Below are 16,370 nucleotides of genomic sequence, written 5' to 3'. Positions count from 1 at the left end.
GTGCCCACCTGGCCAGAATCCCTTGTCCCGCGGAACAGGGACCCCGTGAGAAATCCCAGTCCGTGGCATACACACATCTACATGACCGAGTGCACACACTGTGTGAACGAGTGCATGCAAACATGAATGAGTACCTATATACACATAAAAATGCATACAGATTCGAGTATACACACATGCTGGATCACACTGTGCAGCAAAAGACAAGAAGCAGTGAGGTCTCCCAGCACAGCCAGGCTGCAGCTCAGCACCAGGTACCTAAGAGGGATGCACAGCTGGGGGTGTGGTGGTCGGTCCCTGTGGGCAGTGGGAGGAGCTGGGGTTGGATGGCAGAGATGCTAAGACCTGAGGCTGCAGAAACGAGTGGTCCTCAGGGGACAAGATGAGAATGTTAGCAGAAACCCAGGGGGTTCCAGGTTGAGGTGGGCTTCAGCTCTTTGAATGGATGTTCCTATCTACAGCACAGGCTGCCTGGTGGACCCAAGCAGCTATGAATGATATGCTTCTGGTACGGCCAACCTCAGAGACTCTCCACCCAGGATTGTCCAGCTCTTAAAAGATGGTCACAAGGGGCCAGCCACTATAGTCCAAGGAAAGATGAATGTGTGTCTTCACTTATTTAAGAAATTCTATTTTGGGCATGCATGGTGTGGTGTGGTGTGTGCATACGTGCGTGTGCATGCATGTGTGTGTGTTTGTATGTGTGTGCATATTTGTGTATGTGCATGCACATACATGCACAGAGGCCAGAAAAGGGTACTGGGTGCCCTGTTTAAGCCATTATACCCTTAGACAAATTTCTCACTGTATCTGGAATCCCAGTGACCCTCTGTCTCCATTTCCTATAGCACTGAGGTTAGAGGCAATGGTCCATGCCCAGCCTTTATGTGGGTGCTGGGGTGGGATTTGAACTGGTAGCCTCATGCTTACGCACTAAGCACTCTTACCTGCTGAGCCAGCTTCCCAGCTCCTCTATTTCCTCTTATCAATGGAATCTGAGATGGTGGATGGTAGAAGTAAGAGCTTCTGCAAGGCGTGGGTTCATGACCTCAATTCTGGCACATTTATGAATACAGCTAGGAAAAGAACCCAAGTGCTGATCTGCAGAGGCGACAAGCTAGAGCTTTTAGGTTGGCTTTTGTGTGCCACCCAGACTGAAGATAAAGCTAATGAAGGCCTTAATTGGATGTATCTGCGGGAACTGCAGGGGTGTGCAGCACTGGTGGAGTCCCCGCCTGCCTGCACTATCAGGAGAGTGTGGCTCCCAGGGGGCAGCCGCTTTGCACTCCCCCACCTCCACCCTGTCACTCCATTCTTCTCTGTAGGATGTCTATGGGACTTCTGGCAATTTCAGAATGTATAGTGCAGAATATATAGTAGACTAAAGGCTGGGGATGTAGCCCAGTTAGTGGAGTGCTTAGCTTGCGTGAATGAAGCCCTAGTTTCCACCCTCAGCACTACATAAAACGAAACAAAGCAAAACAAAAGAACAAACAAATAGAAACAGGTGCTGTTTCAAGGCTGTCATGCCAGCACTCGAGCAGTTAAAGCAGGATCTTCAAGTCATCCTTGGCTCCTTAGAGAGTTCCAGGCTAGCCTGGACCACACGAGACCCAATCTCAAAAGCACAACGTGGCTCAGTGGACAAACTGTTTACTGTCAAGCATGAAGACTGCAGTTCTGAGCTCCAGGAAAAGATGAACCAGTGTGGCAGCCATGTGTAGCCTTAGTACCCAGGAGCAGAGACAGGGATTTTTAGGGTTAGCTGGCTAAGTTAGTATAACAGGGATTGGTGAGATTTTGGTTCAAAAAGAAACCTTGTGTCAGTAATAGTGGAGATCAACTGAAGAATGTATCTGAGATCAACTTTATGTGTGCATGCTCACACACATACACACACACATACACACATACACACACCATATACATATTATACAGACACCTCATATACATACATATCACACATACTATACATGTATACACATAAACATATACATACCACACACACTACACACAGATATATGCATATAACCCCACACTCACTATACCTCCTACAAACATATGCCATACATATATACCCAATGAAAATAAACAACAACAACAACAAACAATAATATGGTAGGTAAAGGTGCGTGCCAGAAGCTGAGAGGGCATCAGAGAGACCTGAAATAAGCAGCTTGTCACAGGCCAAGACCACAGGGAAACTCAGAGAGCAGACAGGCCAACTGAGCCTGTAGCAGCATGGTTAGAATGCCCACCGAGAGAAGTACGGCATGACTTGGTTTCTGTGTGCTCAAAGGATTCGTAGTCTGAAGAAGTCTGAAGTCTCACCAGTGTGAATACCCCAGCTACACAACACACAATCTCCCTGAAAAGCAGGGCATCCAGTGATGACTTTCAAGGCACCAGAGAGCTATTGCCAGATGCTCTACTCTCAGAGAAGGACAGTTGGCCACATCTCCAGACGACAGTCTCCCTGGCTGATCTAGAAAGGTTTGGGAGAGCAGGGCTCTGGTGGCCAGGCTACCAGAAGCTTCCAAGAAAGGCTGGAGTTCAAAAATATACAGCAGGCCAGCTGTAGTGGCATAGGCCTGTTAGCAAGTACTCTGGTGGCTGAGGCAGGAGGGTCCTGAGTTCAAGACCTGCCTGGGCTACACAGCAAGACTCTGTCTCAGACAAACAAAACAGCCACGTGTGATGGCTCACACTGGTAATGCTAGCACTTAAGATGCCAAGGCAGGAAAATGGAGAGTTTGGGACTATTCTGATATGCATAATGAGTTCCAGGTCAGCTTAGACTATTGAATGAGACCCAGTCCCTCCTCCCAAACCCATCCCAACTCAAACCAATCAAACAGCCTAAGAACAACAAAGATCCCAATCAATCAGTTAATAAATTAATTAACTTAAATGCACACTGGACCACAGTGGAAACCCCTCTGTCTGGGCACAGGAAAGTGTCACTAAGAGACCATATGTCTACAGATTGGCACATATGCATGTCACACACAGGAGGCAGCATGGCCACTCTCAGTGGAATCAGCTGCTAGGCAGGTGAGTTGGATGGGTTCTGTGATGGTTACTATTGACCATCAACTTGGACAGGTTCTAAAATCACCCTGGAGACACATCTCTGGACATGTCTGTGAGGAATTTTTGAGATTAGGTTAAGTGAGGTGGAAAGACCTACCCTCAGTGTGTGTGTGGCACCATCCCACGGGCTGAGATCCCAGACAATGAAAAGAAGAAAATGAGCTGATCCCTAACATCCATCTCTGACTGTGGATCCTGACTGTGGATGCTACATGAGCAGCTGCCGCGCGCTCCCATTGCCATGTCTTCCCACCATGATGGACTGTGCACCCTTCAACTGTGAGCCAAATAAACCCTTCCTTCCTGAGGGTGCTTCTGTCAGGGTATTTAATCTGAGCACCAAGAAGAGTAATTCAATCCCTAAGCTTTTTAGAGCTGACCAAGGCCAGCATGTGACCTAAGCCATGCGAGTCCCCCATCCCCAGCTACCTGGAGACACAAAGAAGGTTCTCCATAGCTTTTTATCCCGTGTCACATCCCGGATCTCCTTGGTCATGTTGATCATCCTACCAGCCACTGGAGGGACTCTTCGGAAATCCAGGATCCTGGTGGGAAAAGGTGGGGAAAGGAGTCTTTATTCTTGAGGCAGGTTCTGCCTGCAGCAGCCAGCTGCTCTACCATTGCCCTCCAGTTTTCTGCCACACGAGGCTCTCAGGCTCAGCACATCCCAGAACCGTCAGTGCCAGGGAAGTGTGCAACTCCAGAAGGACTGAAGCCTCTATGCATCATGCATTGACTCTAGCCCTGCCAGGCAACTCAATAACTAAAATGTGCCCTCATTCCAGGGCTAAATTTAAAAGGAAATTAAATTAAATTACCCACTCTTAATGGGTCTCTTTCTGCACACATTGCCGCTTGCTTAATTAAATGGAGATGCCCAATGCTAGCTTTTTCCTGCTGACACAGGATGTAGAGATGAGTTGTCCTCAGTGGAGGGATGGACTGACCACATTCCTGTGATGAGGGGCCCCAACGGCTTCATAAGACAGCAGCAGCCAGCATCTTGCCACCTCAAGCTTCATGACTCTGCTTTCATGTGTGTGTACGCATGTGGGTTCATACATGTGGGTGCAGCACATGAGATCAACCTGGGGTTCGTTTCTCAGGAGCCATCAACCTTGATTCTCAGCAGCCTGGAACATACTGGTTGAGCTAAACTGACTGGTTATCACGCCCCAGAGGTCCTCCTGTCTCTACCTCCCCAGCACTGGAATTGTAAGTGTGTACCACCATCTGGGATAGACCCCAGATACACAAGCACTTTAACAGCAGAGCCATCTCTCCAGCCTCATGGCTGGTTACTAAGCAAGCCACGTGAGTGACCTCATGGTGCAAAGTCACCATTGTCACAAAAAGGCTTTCTGGGGCTCAGGATGTTTAAATGTCTGGCTTCTGAGGGTTTCTAGTTCCCATGGAAGCTTTGTGGTTTCCCCCAGTCTTCCAGGACCCTGTAAGAAAGATGGAGCCTGTACTCTGCAGTCTGGGCAGTCCCATGACAGCTGAGTTAAGATGTAAGTCTAGCCATTGCTGTGGTGCAGGAGGGTCTCGAGGGATGAATACTGAGTCATATCCCTCTGCTATTGCCTGGGAAGAGGTCCCTCTGTATCCATCAGAGATAACCCCAGGATTAGGCCTATGAACAGCTCCTCAGGGTACGGTCAGGGCCACATGGAACCAGCGATCCCAGGGTCAAGGCTGTCCCTCAGGAGACAAGTGGCAAAGCCTCCCACCTATTGTCACTAAAACACCATTTTCTCCAAGGTGCCTTCTTGACCTGTTCAAACCCACCCACAGGCCGAGCACTTCTCTCTGCCCTTATTACTTTTTCCTTTATTCCCAATGGTGTGCCATCTGCTCCTGCTGCTCCTTGCTGGGTACAGGGGGAAAGGTGGTGCCCACCAGGATCATAAATGCAATGAGGGTAGCAAGTAGCGCTGGGGAGGCAGCTTGGTTTGGGTTCAGTCTCTAGTAATCAAGCACATGTTTATAACCTCTGTAGGGGCAGAGACAAGAGGATTCCTGGGGCACACCAGCCAGCCAGCCAGCAGCCTAGCCTACCTGAAGAGTTCCAGTGATTCTGAACAGTGGGCAGCTCCTGAGGAATGACACCTGAGGTTCTCCTGTGCGCGCACGCACGCACGCACTGATGGATCTTTGATGGTTTAGTATGGAACAGCTATGGAAGTTAGCGATGGTGGCTACAGGGATTCCTAAGGCCAGGCCCGTGCTTCTCTGTAGATGGCACGCACGAGTACATAGGTGAATCTGGATCTGGAAGGCTCGTGGCAGTGTGAAGGGAGGGGACTCACCTGTCGAGGTGGAAGGCAGCGATCTCCGCATTGTGCCTCTCGTAGTCAGAGAAATAAAAAAAGTCAGGCGGCGTCTCCTGCTCCCTCGTCTGCCTGTAGAACACAGATAGAGATAGGAAGAGTCCGTCACAGAGGGAATCTCTGGATTGAGGGGACAAGCTGAGGTGTGGGTGCAGCTGGAACCCAAGCTGACAGCCATTTCCAGGCGTTCTGCTAATCAGCTGTCCGAGGATCGTCATCGAGAGTTAAATGAAAGGGCCAGTGTGATGGCTCAGTGACCAAAGGTACTTACTGCAGAGCTGAAGATCTGATGTTAATCCCAGAACCCACATGGCTGGAGAAAACCAATGCCTACAAATTGTCCTCTGACCTCCACGTGTGCTGTGGCATGCATATTGCCCCCATGCCCCATAAATAAGCATATGTTTCTTTTAAAAATAAATTATAGGCAGTGGGGAGATAGTTCAAATGACTACAATGAATGCTTTGGATGCATAGGGACCTGAGTCTAACCTCCAGGACTCACATTGAAAAAGCCAGTTCTGAGGGGAGACAGATGGAGGATCCCCAGGGCTCACTGGCTAGCCAGTCCAGCCCTACTGGGTGAGTTTCTGGCTAGCGAGGAGGGAAAAAAAAAACCCAAGGTGGACCAGGTTTGGTGGCACATGCTTTTAATCTCAGCACTCAGGAGCCAGAGGCAGGCAGATCTCTGCAAGTTCTAGGCCAGCCTGGTCTACAAGCAAGTTCAAGGCCAACCAGGGCTGCATAGTGAGACCCTGACTTTAAAACAAACAAACAAACAAACAAGCAAGCAAGCAAGCAAACAAACAAATCCAAGGTAGATGGTGCCTAAGGGTGACACCTGCTGTTGACTCGAGTCCAGATGCACACAGGCACATATATTGTACACACTTGCACATTCGAGTGTACACACACACACACACACACACACTCCCTAAATGATTTAAATTCCCAATGTGCCACACTTTCAAGGCACTAACCCCACAAGGCTCATGGCTTCCTAGCTGTCTGTTTTGTTGGTCTGTTTCCTGAATTCCTCAGTATAGGTCCAGCACCTATAGGCAGATACATTGGCCCACACTTAGAAATTTGGGTAAAGAGCAGGTACCCAGGAGCCCTGGGTTTCTGTCTGTTGGATCCTGTTGCTCTGTCCCTATTGCTGTGTGTTTATCCAGTGAGGCTGAGTATCTGGTGATGGGATGACCTTTGCCCTGTCCCCAGAGGGACAGAGGGAGAAAAGCAGAGCAGATCCTGCCTCCTTATGCACACAGCGAAGAACGCATACTGTGGCTCAGGATTCCTGGTAATCCCTACTCCTGCCCCACTGTCTAACTCTGCCCTGGCACCTACTCTGGATGACAGATCTTGGAGGGTTGATGCCAGGCCATCTGGGGCTGTTCAGGAACAATGAGCAGGGAGGTGCTAGCAGGCACATTGGAATCTGCTCCTGAGGAAGAGCAGCTGCATTTGCCTCAGTCATGTCTATGTCCCTGCTCAGAGGAATCAAAATGGGGTGCGTTGGCCACAGCTAGCCCTCTGGAAGATGGTCTGATGTTGTTCACATCCACAACCACAGAAAGCCTTCTACTGCATCAGAGGAAGATTTAGAACCCTTGGAGCAAGCCTCTCAACCTAAGACACTTCCTATGTCAAAGGGCATGAAGTCTTGACTCTTCTTGGGGTCATCCTGAGCTCTCAGGACTGTGAGAGACCACCTGAGGAGAGCAGGGAGCTTGCTGGATGGACAGGGGAACCCTGAGATCCCCACAGGACCCTTCCTCAGTCAGGAAGTTCAAAGGTCATTGGATGCTGGCCAGTGGCTCCCTGGACTTATAGGCCATTTAGCTTGAGTCTTGGCACCATGCCTCTGTGTGTGTGTGCGCGCCCATCCTCTCTGGGCACTAACACCCCTGCCTCCCATACTGAGCAGGATACAACTCTGGAAGGATTGGCATTTGACCTTCTCTGTCTCCTTGCCAGCCAAAGATACAAAGCCAGGTAGCTATGAAAGGTCACCGTCATCCTAAGAGAATCGAAGTTCTCCCCGAGGATGTAATTTGACCTTAATGAGGTGGAGTTGCCAGCCTGTCATCACCCGCTGTCCTGTCTGAAGCAGGGTTACCTTGAAATCTGGATCCTCCCTGGCTCCCTGCTTCCACCCCAGGCCTTACAGGTGAGAGAGAACTCCTCCTAGGATGCTGCCTTTTCCAAGTGTGCCAATGAGGGCCTAGGGATCACCCCTAATCTGTGGGCACTTTCAGGTCGCCTAGCCCTGGATGCTCCCACAATGGAGCCCCACATACCTTCCAGGTTTAGATCCTTCCTTGCAGATCCACAGCTGAGGTTGCTGGGGCCCTTCTAGTCCTCAGCCCCGCTGTCAGGTGAGGCTGATGCCCCATACACTGCTGAGTGATGAGATTTATGTACAAGGTATGAACAAGGTTTCCTGTGGCTTAGGTGGGGTTCAGGTAGCAGGCAGTGGCCAACCATCTCTGATAGTTCCCTGAATAAGTCTTGATCAAACATACCCTCCTTAGCCTTCCAGCAGCCAGTGTGGGAAGCTGTGTGTGTGTGTGTGTGTGTGTGTGTGTGCTCGTGTGTGCACGCATGTGTGGTGAGGGGTAGTGTGGGCTCATGGCTTGACGGCCACTCACCATGAAAGGTTGGTGACAGGGAATGGCAGTGGCCGTACACAGGTGCATATGAAAGCTAGAGGAGAACCCTGAGTGTTGTATCTCAGGAGCAGCTCATGTTTGTCTTTTGTTATTGTTTGTTTGTCTTCTCAGACAGATTTTTGTGTAGCCCTGGCCATCCTGGGGCTCACTATGTAGACCAGGCTGGTTTCAAACTCACAGAGACCTGCTGGTTTCAAACTCACAGAGACCTGCTGGTTTCAAACTCACAGAGACCTGCCCGAGTCTGCTTTCTAAATGTTGGGAGTACAGGTATGTGCCAGTAGGCCAGTCTTATCCATTTCCCCCCCTTCCCCCCCACCCCCACTTTCAGGTTTCTCATTGGCCTGGAACTCACAAAATTAGCCAGGCTGGCTGTCCAGAAAGCTCTGGGAATCTGTCTGTCTTAGACTTCCTGTGCTAAGGTTACACATGTGCACCCCTGTGCCCTACATTTTACACTGGTGTGAAGATCAAAGGATCTGTCTCAGCCCTCCCTGCTCCTAGCTGCCTACTGCAACTGTATGGGGCCTGTGCTCAGTATTCTCTGAGACCCATGCCTCTAATCAAGCAGTTTAATAGCTGAGCTATGTCCCTAGCCTCTCCTCTCCCAGAGGGGAGGTGTCAACAGACTGATTGCTGAAGGGATATCTACCACACAGTGGGTGCTGAGGGTCCATGCAAAGCTGAGATAGTTAAGTTCTGACCACCACTACAGGCGTGCATATGCTGACACATGCATGCATGTAGTCGTACACACACACACACACACACACACACACACACACACACAGGAACTCCATGTATATTAACACTGCACGTGTGTGTGTGACACACAAGACACCCTACAGAACAGGCTGTTGGGGGGCTGATTTTGGAGAGAAGGGGTTAAAACAAGCTCCTCTAATGCTTTCTAGGTTCAGCTGTGCAGAGGGGACTTGAAAAGGCTGCCTGACTACCCAAAGAGCCTAAAGCTGGGGGAACCCATCAGCAACTTTCCTCCCAGACTGCATGGATCCATTGTTAAAATACAACTTGAGCAGGGCTGAGGACGTGGCTCAGCTGGTAGTGTTTGTCTAGCATGCATGAGGTCCTGGGTTCTATCCCCGGTCCCACCTAAACCAGGTGTGATGGTGCACACCTATGATCCTAGTACTTGGGGGTGGAGGCTGGAGGAACAGAGGTTCAAGGTCATTCTGGGGTACTTGAGATCCTGTCTTAAAATTAAAAAAGGAAAAGGAAAGAAAACCACAACCTGCATGGCCACTTTTGCTGACATGAGCCCTTTTCCCTCCTACCTGCTGGATGTCCCACGAGGACAGCGGTGACACCCACCCCCACAGTTGGCCTTTGCCAATGCTGTGCCTTCTTCCCCTTCTGGAAAGTTTGACTTGTCTGACTCCTCTGCAGGTCTTACCCTGGCGAGTCAAGTCAGAGCAGGGGGTGGGGGTTCCCTCCCCAGGAGCACTTGGCAGTGTGACACTGGAGGGCATTGTTAGCCAGGCTCTGGTGGAAGCATAGGGGATTGGGGTGTTCCCTTCTCAGGATCCCGAGTACAGCCAAGGCTTGCCTCAGAACTGCTGTCTGGGGACAAAAAACAAGTGGGCAGCTGACCATCACCCTGTGGTCACCTCCACACACTGACTTGAGGACAATCAGGCAGCATTCATCCTGGTGCTGAGCAGGGACCGGCCTTCCTGCCCACAATCTCCCCCTCCCTCTCTCTGCCTGCCTCTTTGAGGAGGTGACATTTCTCAGATCCAAATGGCTTAGGTCCTGTGGCTCCCAGAAAGGCCTCTGGCCTGACCTGATTCCTGGTTCCACATCCCTGGGTTCAGACACCCGCCTTCTATCTTCCACGGAAGCTGGCTGATGTCCCAGACCCTGGGCAAGTACCCCACCCCCCACATCACAGCCTGCAGGTGTCCCTGTCTCCTAGGTACCTTCTTTCCTGGAATAGCCCAAGGGTTCACAGAAGTGGCAAGTGTGTTCTATTCAGAGGTGTATACCTCTCTTGTTCTAAATGCCTCTTGGGCACTTCACGTTCCTTCTGACCTGGGACCCTGGGGTTCTGTTCTTTCTTCCCTTCCAGAGAGACTCAAAACTCTGCCCTGTGGAACCTAGCCTCTGGGGAGGGGCAGGGACAGCATTTGCCCCTCCGGGCTCATTTTCCCTTGCTGTACAATAATAGAGAAATACAAGAAGAGCTCAGAGTGGTCTCCGGGTGAAGGTGAGGTAAAGGGAGGAAGGGTCCTCAGATGTCCCCTAAATGACCTCAAGCCAGGGCTCCTTTCCCCAGGCCACTAGCCACTAACCCAGGCTCTTTCTGCACTCCACCTGGAGGTAGTTCATTCCAGACTTTCCTGTGACTGTGGGATCCACATGGGCTGCCAGTCATCCTGGATCTCTTAGAGCACTCTGGTGATAATGACTATGGGTACAGCTTCCACAACTTAGGGGAACAGTTTCTCTTAAAACCAGGTTCTGAAGCTACCAGCAGCCAAAATGCCCTTGGGTATGTGTGCATGAAGGGTCTGTTACAACACCTGGGGCCTCACAGACCACGTCTGATGTGATGACCAGAGTCCGAGTGCTGGGCCCAGGAAGATGCATTTTAGCAAGTTTCTATGATTTCATTCAACCAAAGCCAGGGCATTGCAGTGGGCATTCCACTGAGGCTCTGTGTCCTGTAGGCTGCCCCCCCCCATATCATCCATAATGAGTATAAGACCCAGCTTCCCTAAGGACCCTCATAATCTCCCAATAGCGCAGAGTCTATACCATGAGCTCCTGGTGGACAGGGTTCTATGGGATCAGGGCCTTGCCGAGGGTTGGAAACTCTGCCACCCCCAACCTTCTACCAGACTCTAGGGATCAGCTGTCCACTGGCATGCTGGAGGCCCCATGGCAGCTGCAAGAAAACCTAAGACTTCAGATACTCGATGCAAGTCACATGAAGTGTCTGGTGAGCATGCACATGAGGCAACCAAAATGGGCCAAGACACAGAACCTAAGACCTCGTGCACGCTAGACAAGCACTCTACCAACTGAACGATGCCCTCAGTCCCACACACGCTGTATTTTTAACGACAGGATCTGTGCAGTCTAGGAGGAAACCTGTTTTCTTGCCTTCTCAATTCCTCATGTGACAATTCTGGAGCTGTCACCCAACAGATCAGATTCCAGCTGCCCCCCATACAACATGTCACTTAGATACAGGGATCTCCCATCTGTTCATCAGTCCTGTCCTTGAGGCTGGGTGGTGGCCCTACTATCACTCTTTGTGGTGGCCCATGCCTATTAGTCCAGCACTGGAGAAGCAAGGGGATCACAAATTCAAAGCCCAGTTTCTACAGAGTGAGTTCAAAACCAACCTAGGCAACTTAAGATGACCCTATCTCAAAACAAAACAAAACAAAAAACAAACAAAAAGACCAACAAAACAACAAAATACCCTACAATACTGTCACCATGGTACCTTAAGCCAGACACCATGTGCACTGCTGGCCTGCAGCATAGCAAACAGGTCGTATGTAGCCTGTGGGAAGCAAGGCCAATTATACCGGGTTCTGCTATGCTGAGGTTACACTTGGCCCTAATGGCTTTCATACTCTACTCCCTGTTGCCCAATGTCAGCTCTAGCCTGGGCCCTCCACAGGCTTCTGGACCCTGTGGCAGACTACTCAGACTCTGGACTCTTTCATAGCATGGTGTTTTTGAGAACTGTTTCCCACCCTTCTAAGACTGTGATCTTCAAGGTAGTCACTGGTTCATGTAGATAAGGCCTCAGGGCAGAACTAACCTAGGTTCTGGAGGTCAGTAGGGCAGCTTTCCAGTGGATGTAGGCTTAGAAGAGGCAGGTCTAGTGAGAGGAGCTGGGCATTCTGGAAGATGCTGACAAGATAGGTCCCTATGGGGCTACTGTTGTCAGGCAGCTCTGCATTGAGATCAGGTAGGAAGTGAGAAAGTAGCCCCCTTCCTTAGGGGACACTTAAAAGTTTCAATCGGCCAGGTGGTGGTGGCGCACGCCTTTAATCCCAGCACTTGGGAGGCAGAGGCAGGTGGATTTCTGAGTTCAAGGCCAGCCTGGTCTACAGAGTGAGTTCCAGGACAGCCAGGGCTATACAGAGAAACCCTGTCTCGAAAAAAAAAAGTTTCCATTACTCCACTGTTCGGAACATAGCCTTCTGCCTGGCACCTAGCAGAGTTCCTATTTGCTGCCAGAGACAAGCCCAGGCTACTGAAAAGACACACAGAGAGATCTCTGAAGGCAGTGTTGCTATGAGACCTGCATGTTTCCCTTCATGCCCCCTCAGAGACCTGCCACCTAGCTTCCCTGGACACTCTTACGTCTGGGTGGTAGACACAGGACTCCTTTGCACGGGGAAGACCGAATATCTACTGCTGGCCAATTTCAGGGTGATGCTTTGGAAAAGTACTAGACCTGCTGTGCCCCGGAGAAAAGGACAAATTTGGTGAACCCAGTCCCACAAGTCCCAAGAGCAATCAGGTATGGCAGGCAGGTGCAAGGGTGGGCCTTCACTTTCAGGAGGGAAAGATGTTATCAGACACTCAGCTGGCTGGGTACCCAGAACAAGGAACTGCCTGGCCCAGGGGAGGGACTGGGCCACCAGGATGTATGCTTCCTGGAACAGGAGGGGGTCTTTAAGTAGGCTGGGAACCCATGGCCCAGGTTGGCCACCAACAGCTCCTTATAGGTTATGCCCATTCAGATGGCCTCACTTGGGCAAGCTGCCACCAGCTGGAGCAACATAGACATCTCAGCAAGTGGCATGGACCATGCTCACCCAACAAGTTTAGCATGGGCAGCCTGACTGTGCTTTCTGGGGTGGGGGGTGGGGGAGATAAACAAGGCTTTAAGTTCACAGGAGAAAGTGAAAATAAATTAGTAACCACCCAGGCATGTTGGCGCACCCCTACAATCCAGCACTCAGGAGGCAACGGGAAAGGAGGGCCATAAGTTCCTGGCTTACGTAGGGAGTTCTAGGTCAGGTAGGACTCCAGACTAAGTAAAATCTACTCTTCTCTAAGGAGTGACCTGATGTATGTACATGTATGTATGTATGTACATGTATGTATGTATGATGATGTAAGTATAAGAATTCTCTACCAGAACTCATCTAGGGAGGGACTCTGGGTGTGGTTATCACAACCCACATGCATGTCCCCAGGACTGTGGATGACAGCATGGTGGAGTGGCACACCCTCCCTTTACAGATGGATGTTGGGGGACTGTGTATTTATGAGCATGGATGTTCACAGCTTGTGCTGGGGACTTGTGACGCTGTCCTCATTTTCGACACCTGGGGAACCTCTGAGATGTGACTAGCCCACAAGACATTCTCAATGGGCTGTGGTGGACACTGGCAATGTGCCAGACGGGGATTCAAGACGAGGCCCACGGTCCCTCTGCCCTGACAGCATGGTTGGACTTCACAGCCTCACGGTAGTGAGTGGGCTGGGCTGTCCTGTCCCCTCTATGTCCTCAATGGGCTTTGTTTGGACCAATAGCTCAGAGTAGGAAGGGCCTGAGGGGGACTTCTGAACGCTTGCCTTTTGGTCTATGTAGGTCACTCAAGAGCACACAGAAGTAGCCTGGTGTGGGGGTGCCAGTGAGGTACTGGAGGAGACCCAAGGAGTGGGCAGCCAGTGGGCACACTCCCCCTTACAAGACTCTGTTAGTCACAGGACCTCCTACCCCCCGCCCCCCCCCCCAACACCTTGCCCTCCATATAGTCACACCTGGCCTTCATCTTGAGACCATCAGCTGTAGGAAGTTGGAGTTCTGGTTTTTAAATAACCAGCCAGGGCTGAAGAGGGTCATGAGCTGAATTCAGTGGGGTAATCTGCACTACAGTCGCCTGGGATTAAGGAGAGAGGGAATTCAGGAAACCCAAGCAAGGTGCTTGAACAGATCTTCTCTCACAGGGATGCTTACAGGACTACACAACTCCTACTTTGAGGGCCACACTAGTCCCCAAAGGCCATTAGAAAGGCAGGCATCAGCAGGCCTACAGTCATTCACATTCTCTTTACCTTGCCCCGGAGATTTAAAACACCTAAAACCCCCTTAGAACAACTTCTCTGAGCTTTAATGAAAACACTGTGTTAATTGTGCTTATTTATAGTAAACTGAAAGTGAGTCCTCCTGTGTAATACACAGGGGCTGAACAATAATCCTGCAATGATATCCACATTGGACTCTCCAGGAGTCTGAGCACACAGCTCACAGGCGAGAAGGAACTCTGCATACACTACTTGGGAATGCTCACACTACTTGGGAACTTGGCATCATTTTCCTCATGGTATAGCTAAGGAAACCAAGGCAGAGTGAAGAAATAACCTGCCCCAGGGCTACAAAGGAGTGGGGCAGCTGAATGAGCCGACACCCCAAGTCCTGGCACTGACCCACAAAGCTGTACTGGCTACAAACCAGGTGTGGGCCTGGGGCTGACTGCTCATGTCCTTTCTGGGGCAGCTGAGGCAGCAGTGATGGCTGGCTAGAGGGCAGAGAACCGGCTGGGACCAGCCTGTCCCCTCCTGGCTACAGAGCCAGCAGGCTTCTGTGGCCCTCTCCAATCACTCACAATATGCATGCCAATCAGCTTGTGGATAACTATGAATATATACAGAGAACCTTCTAGGTGTTGGTCCTCGGGGCACCCAGTGTGCTGCCTCGTCTGCCCTTCACAGTTCAGTGAGCAGTGTTGCCGGAAGCCCATTCCACAGGCAGATGAGGGGATCTGGAACTCAGAGAAGATGCCAGCGGACACCAGCCGTGAAGCTGCAAAGCCAGAGAGAGGCAATCTGTGTAGCCACTCCCTCCATCCACCTGAGGCCTCCTGTGTGAACCTGACACTCTAGATGGTGGAAGACACTCACTGTTGATTTAAACTAAAACATCATCATCATCATCATCATCAACCACCACCACCACCACCCTTATCCTGTATGAGCGATGGAGGTAGTAAGTCCAAGTTCAAGGTTGGGCAGGCCTCCCTTGGTGCATGGCCTCATCCATACCTTCCTCTGTCTTCATGGGTTTTCTCTTCTAGGTTCAGCATCTCAAATTCTCTCTCAGCTTCCGTGCATAAGAATGTGTGATTGTAAGAAGAGTGCTGGAAAACCCAGGCACTCTGCTCACCCTCGAGTTCCTACTTAGTCACATTTTCAAAGGCTCTATTGCAAAATAAAGGGCACGGGGACTGGGAGTGGACAGATGCATTTGTGGGGGGAAAAGAGCTTATTTTGAAAGTACAAAGACTCCAGTCTGATCCCCATGCAACTCATGTAAAAATGACCTGCTGGCCAGCCAGTTTAGGTTAACTGGTGAGTCCCAGGTCAGAGAAGGGACCCTATCTTAAGATGATCAGAAGATGAGGATGGGTCCCGGGGTCTACAGACATACACATGAATAAAAAGATAAGAGAGCGTTTATAGGTTCCAGGGATTCCACGCTGGTATCTCAGGGGCATTCCCTACCTTGGGGCTGATGTCAAGGACACAAAACCTCCAGGAAGACAAGAGCACCCCCTTTCCTGCTAAGTGCACAGCGGGTCCCTGACTCACCAAATGAAGGCGTGGAGGCAGAAACCAGCCCTTCTGCCTCCAGTAATCTTCCTGTCACTCACACAGCGGAAAACAGCCCCCTTGTCATTAGGGAGATATATTAAGCTATTTAATACCAGGCTTTCTGCAAGTGAATGTTTTCTGGAAGGAGAGGGGGCTTCTCCTTGGCAGAAGCTCAGTGTGACCTTCAGTCCTGGGGTGTACAGAGATGCCTCATGCTGAACCTGGCGTTTCTCATTTCAGTCCCGTGGGTGCTATTGTGTACTGGTCTTGTTTAAAGCCTCAGGCACTGTGTTTCTATATCAGTCTCTCCTCGGTGGAGCATAGAGGGGCCATGTCTAGGTTGGACTGAACCATGCCTGCAGACAGGAGTGGGACCCATGGGCCTGGCCAGGAATCCACTCTTTCCTGGTCTCCCTACTGGCTATGAGTAAGATTCAGAGGAAGGGAGCTGCAGAGGAGTCGGGGTTGAGGGCAATGATGTGTTATAGCTAGTTGTGTACTGGCAGTGACGTGTATGTACCAAGAGAGTCCTCACAAGGCAAAGTCCTCACAGTGAGGGGTTATATGACTGTGTGTCCCACAGTTCCCTGTGTGTCTAGGTGTGTGTGTGTGGGGGGGTGGTTCCTTTGGTAGCATAACTCCTGTTGGCTGCCTCTGGAGGATCCCTGAAGACTATGAACGT

At 50.7% G+C, this 16,370-nt stretch overlaps 1 protein-coding gene across 1 annotated transcript in view; it reads right to left on the bottom strand.

Moving 5' to 3' along the window:
* Fam20c (FAM20C golgi associated secretory pathway kinase) overlaps window positions 1-16,370 on the bottom strand; it is a 55,314-nt gene that overhangs the window by 11,477 nt on the left and 27,467 nt on the right. The window contains exons 4-5 of the mRNA XM_031338457.1: window positions 5,403-5,495; window positions 3,523-3,638 (exon numbers count right to left, since the gene is read on the bottom strand). Coding sequence (XP_031194317.1) covers window positions 3,523-3,638; window positions 5,403-5,495 — 209 coding nt within the window. The remainder of the gene's footprint in view (window positions 1-3,522; window positions 3,639-5,402; window positions 5,496-16,370) is intronic.

The sequence above is a fragment of the Mastomys coucha genome, unplaced genomic scaffold (genome assembly GCF_008632895.1).
Source record: "Mastomys coucha isolate ucsf_1 unplaced genomic scaffold, UCSF_Mcou_1 pScaffold22, whole genome shotgun sequence".
In the NCBI taxonomy this organism is placed as follows: Eukaryota; Metazoa; Chordata; class Mammalia; order Rodentia; family Muridae; genus Mastomys; species Mastomys coucha.
The sequence above is the reverse complement of the archived record's forward strand: the minus strand, read 5'-3'. Positions and strand labels throughout refer to the sequence as shown.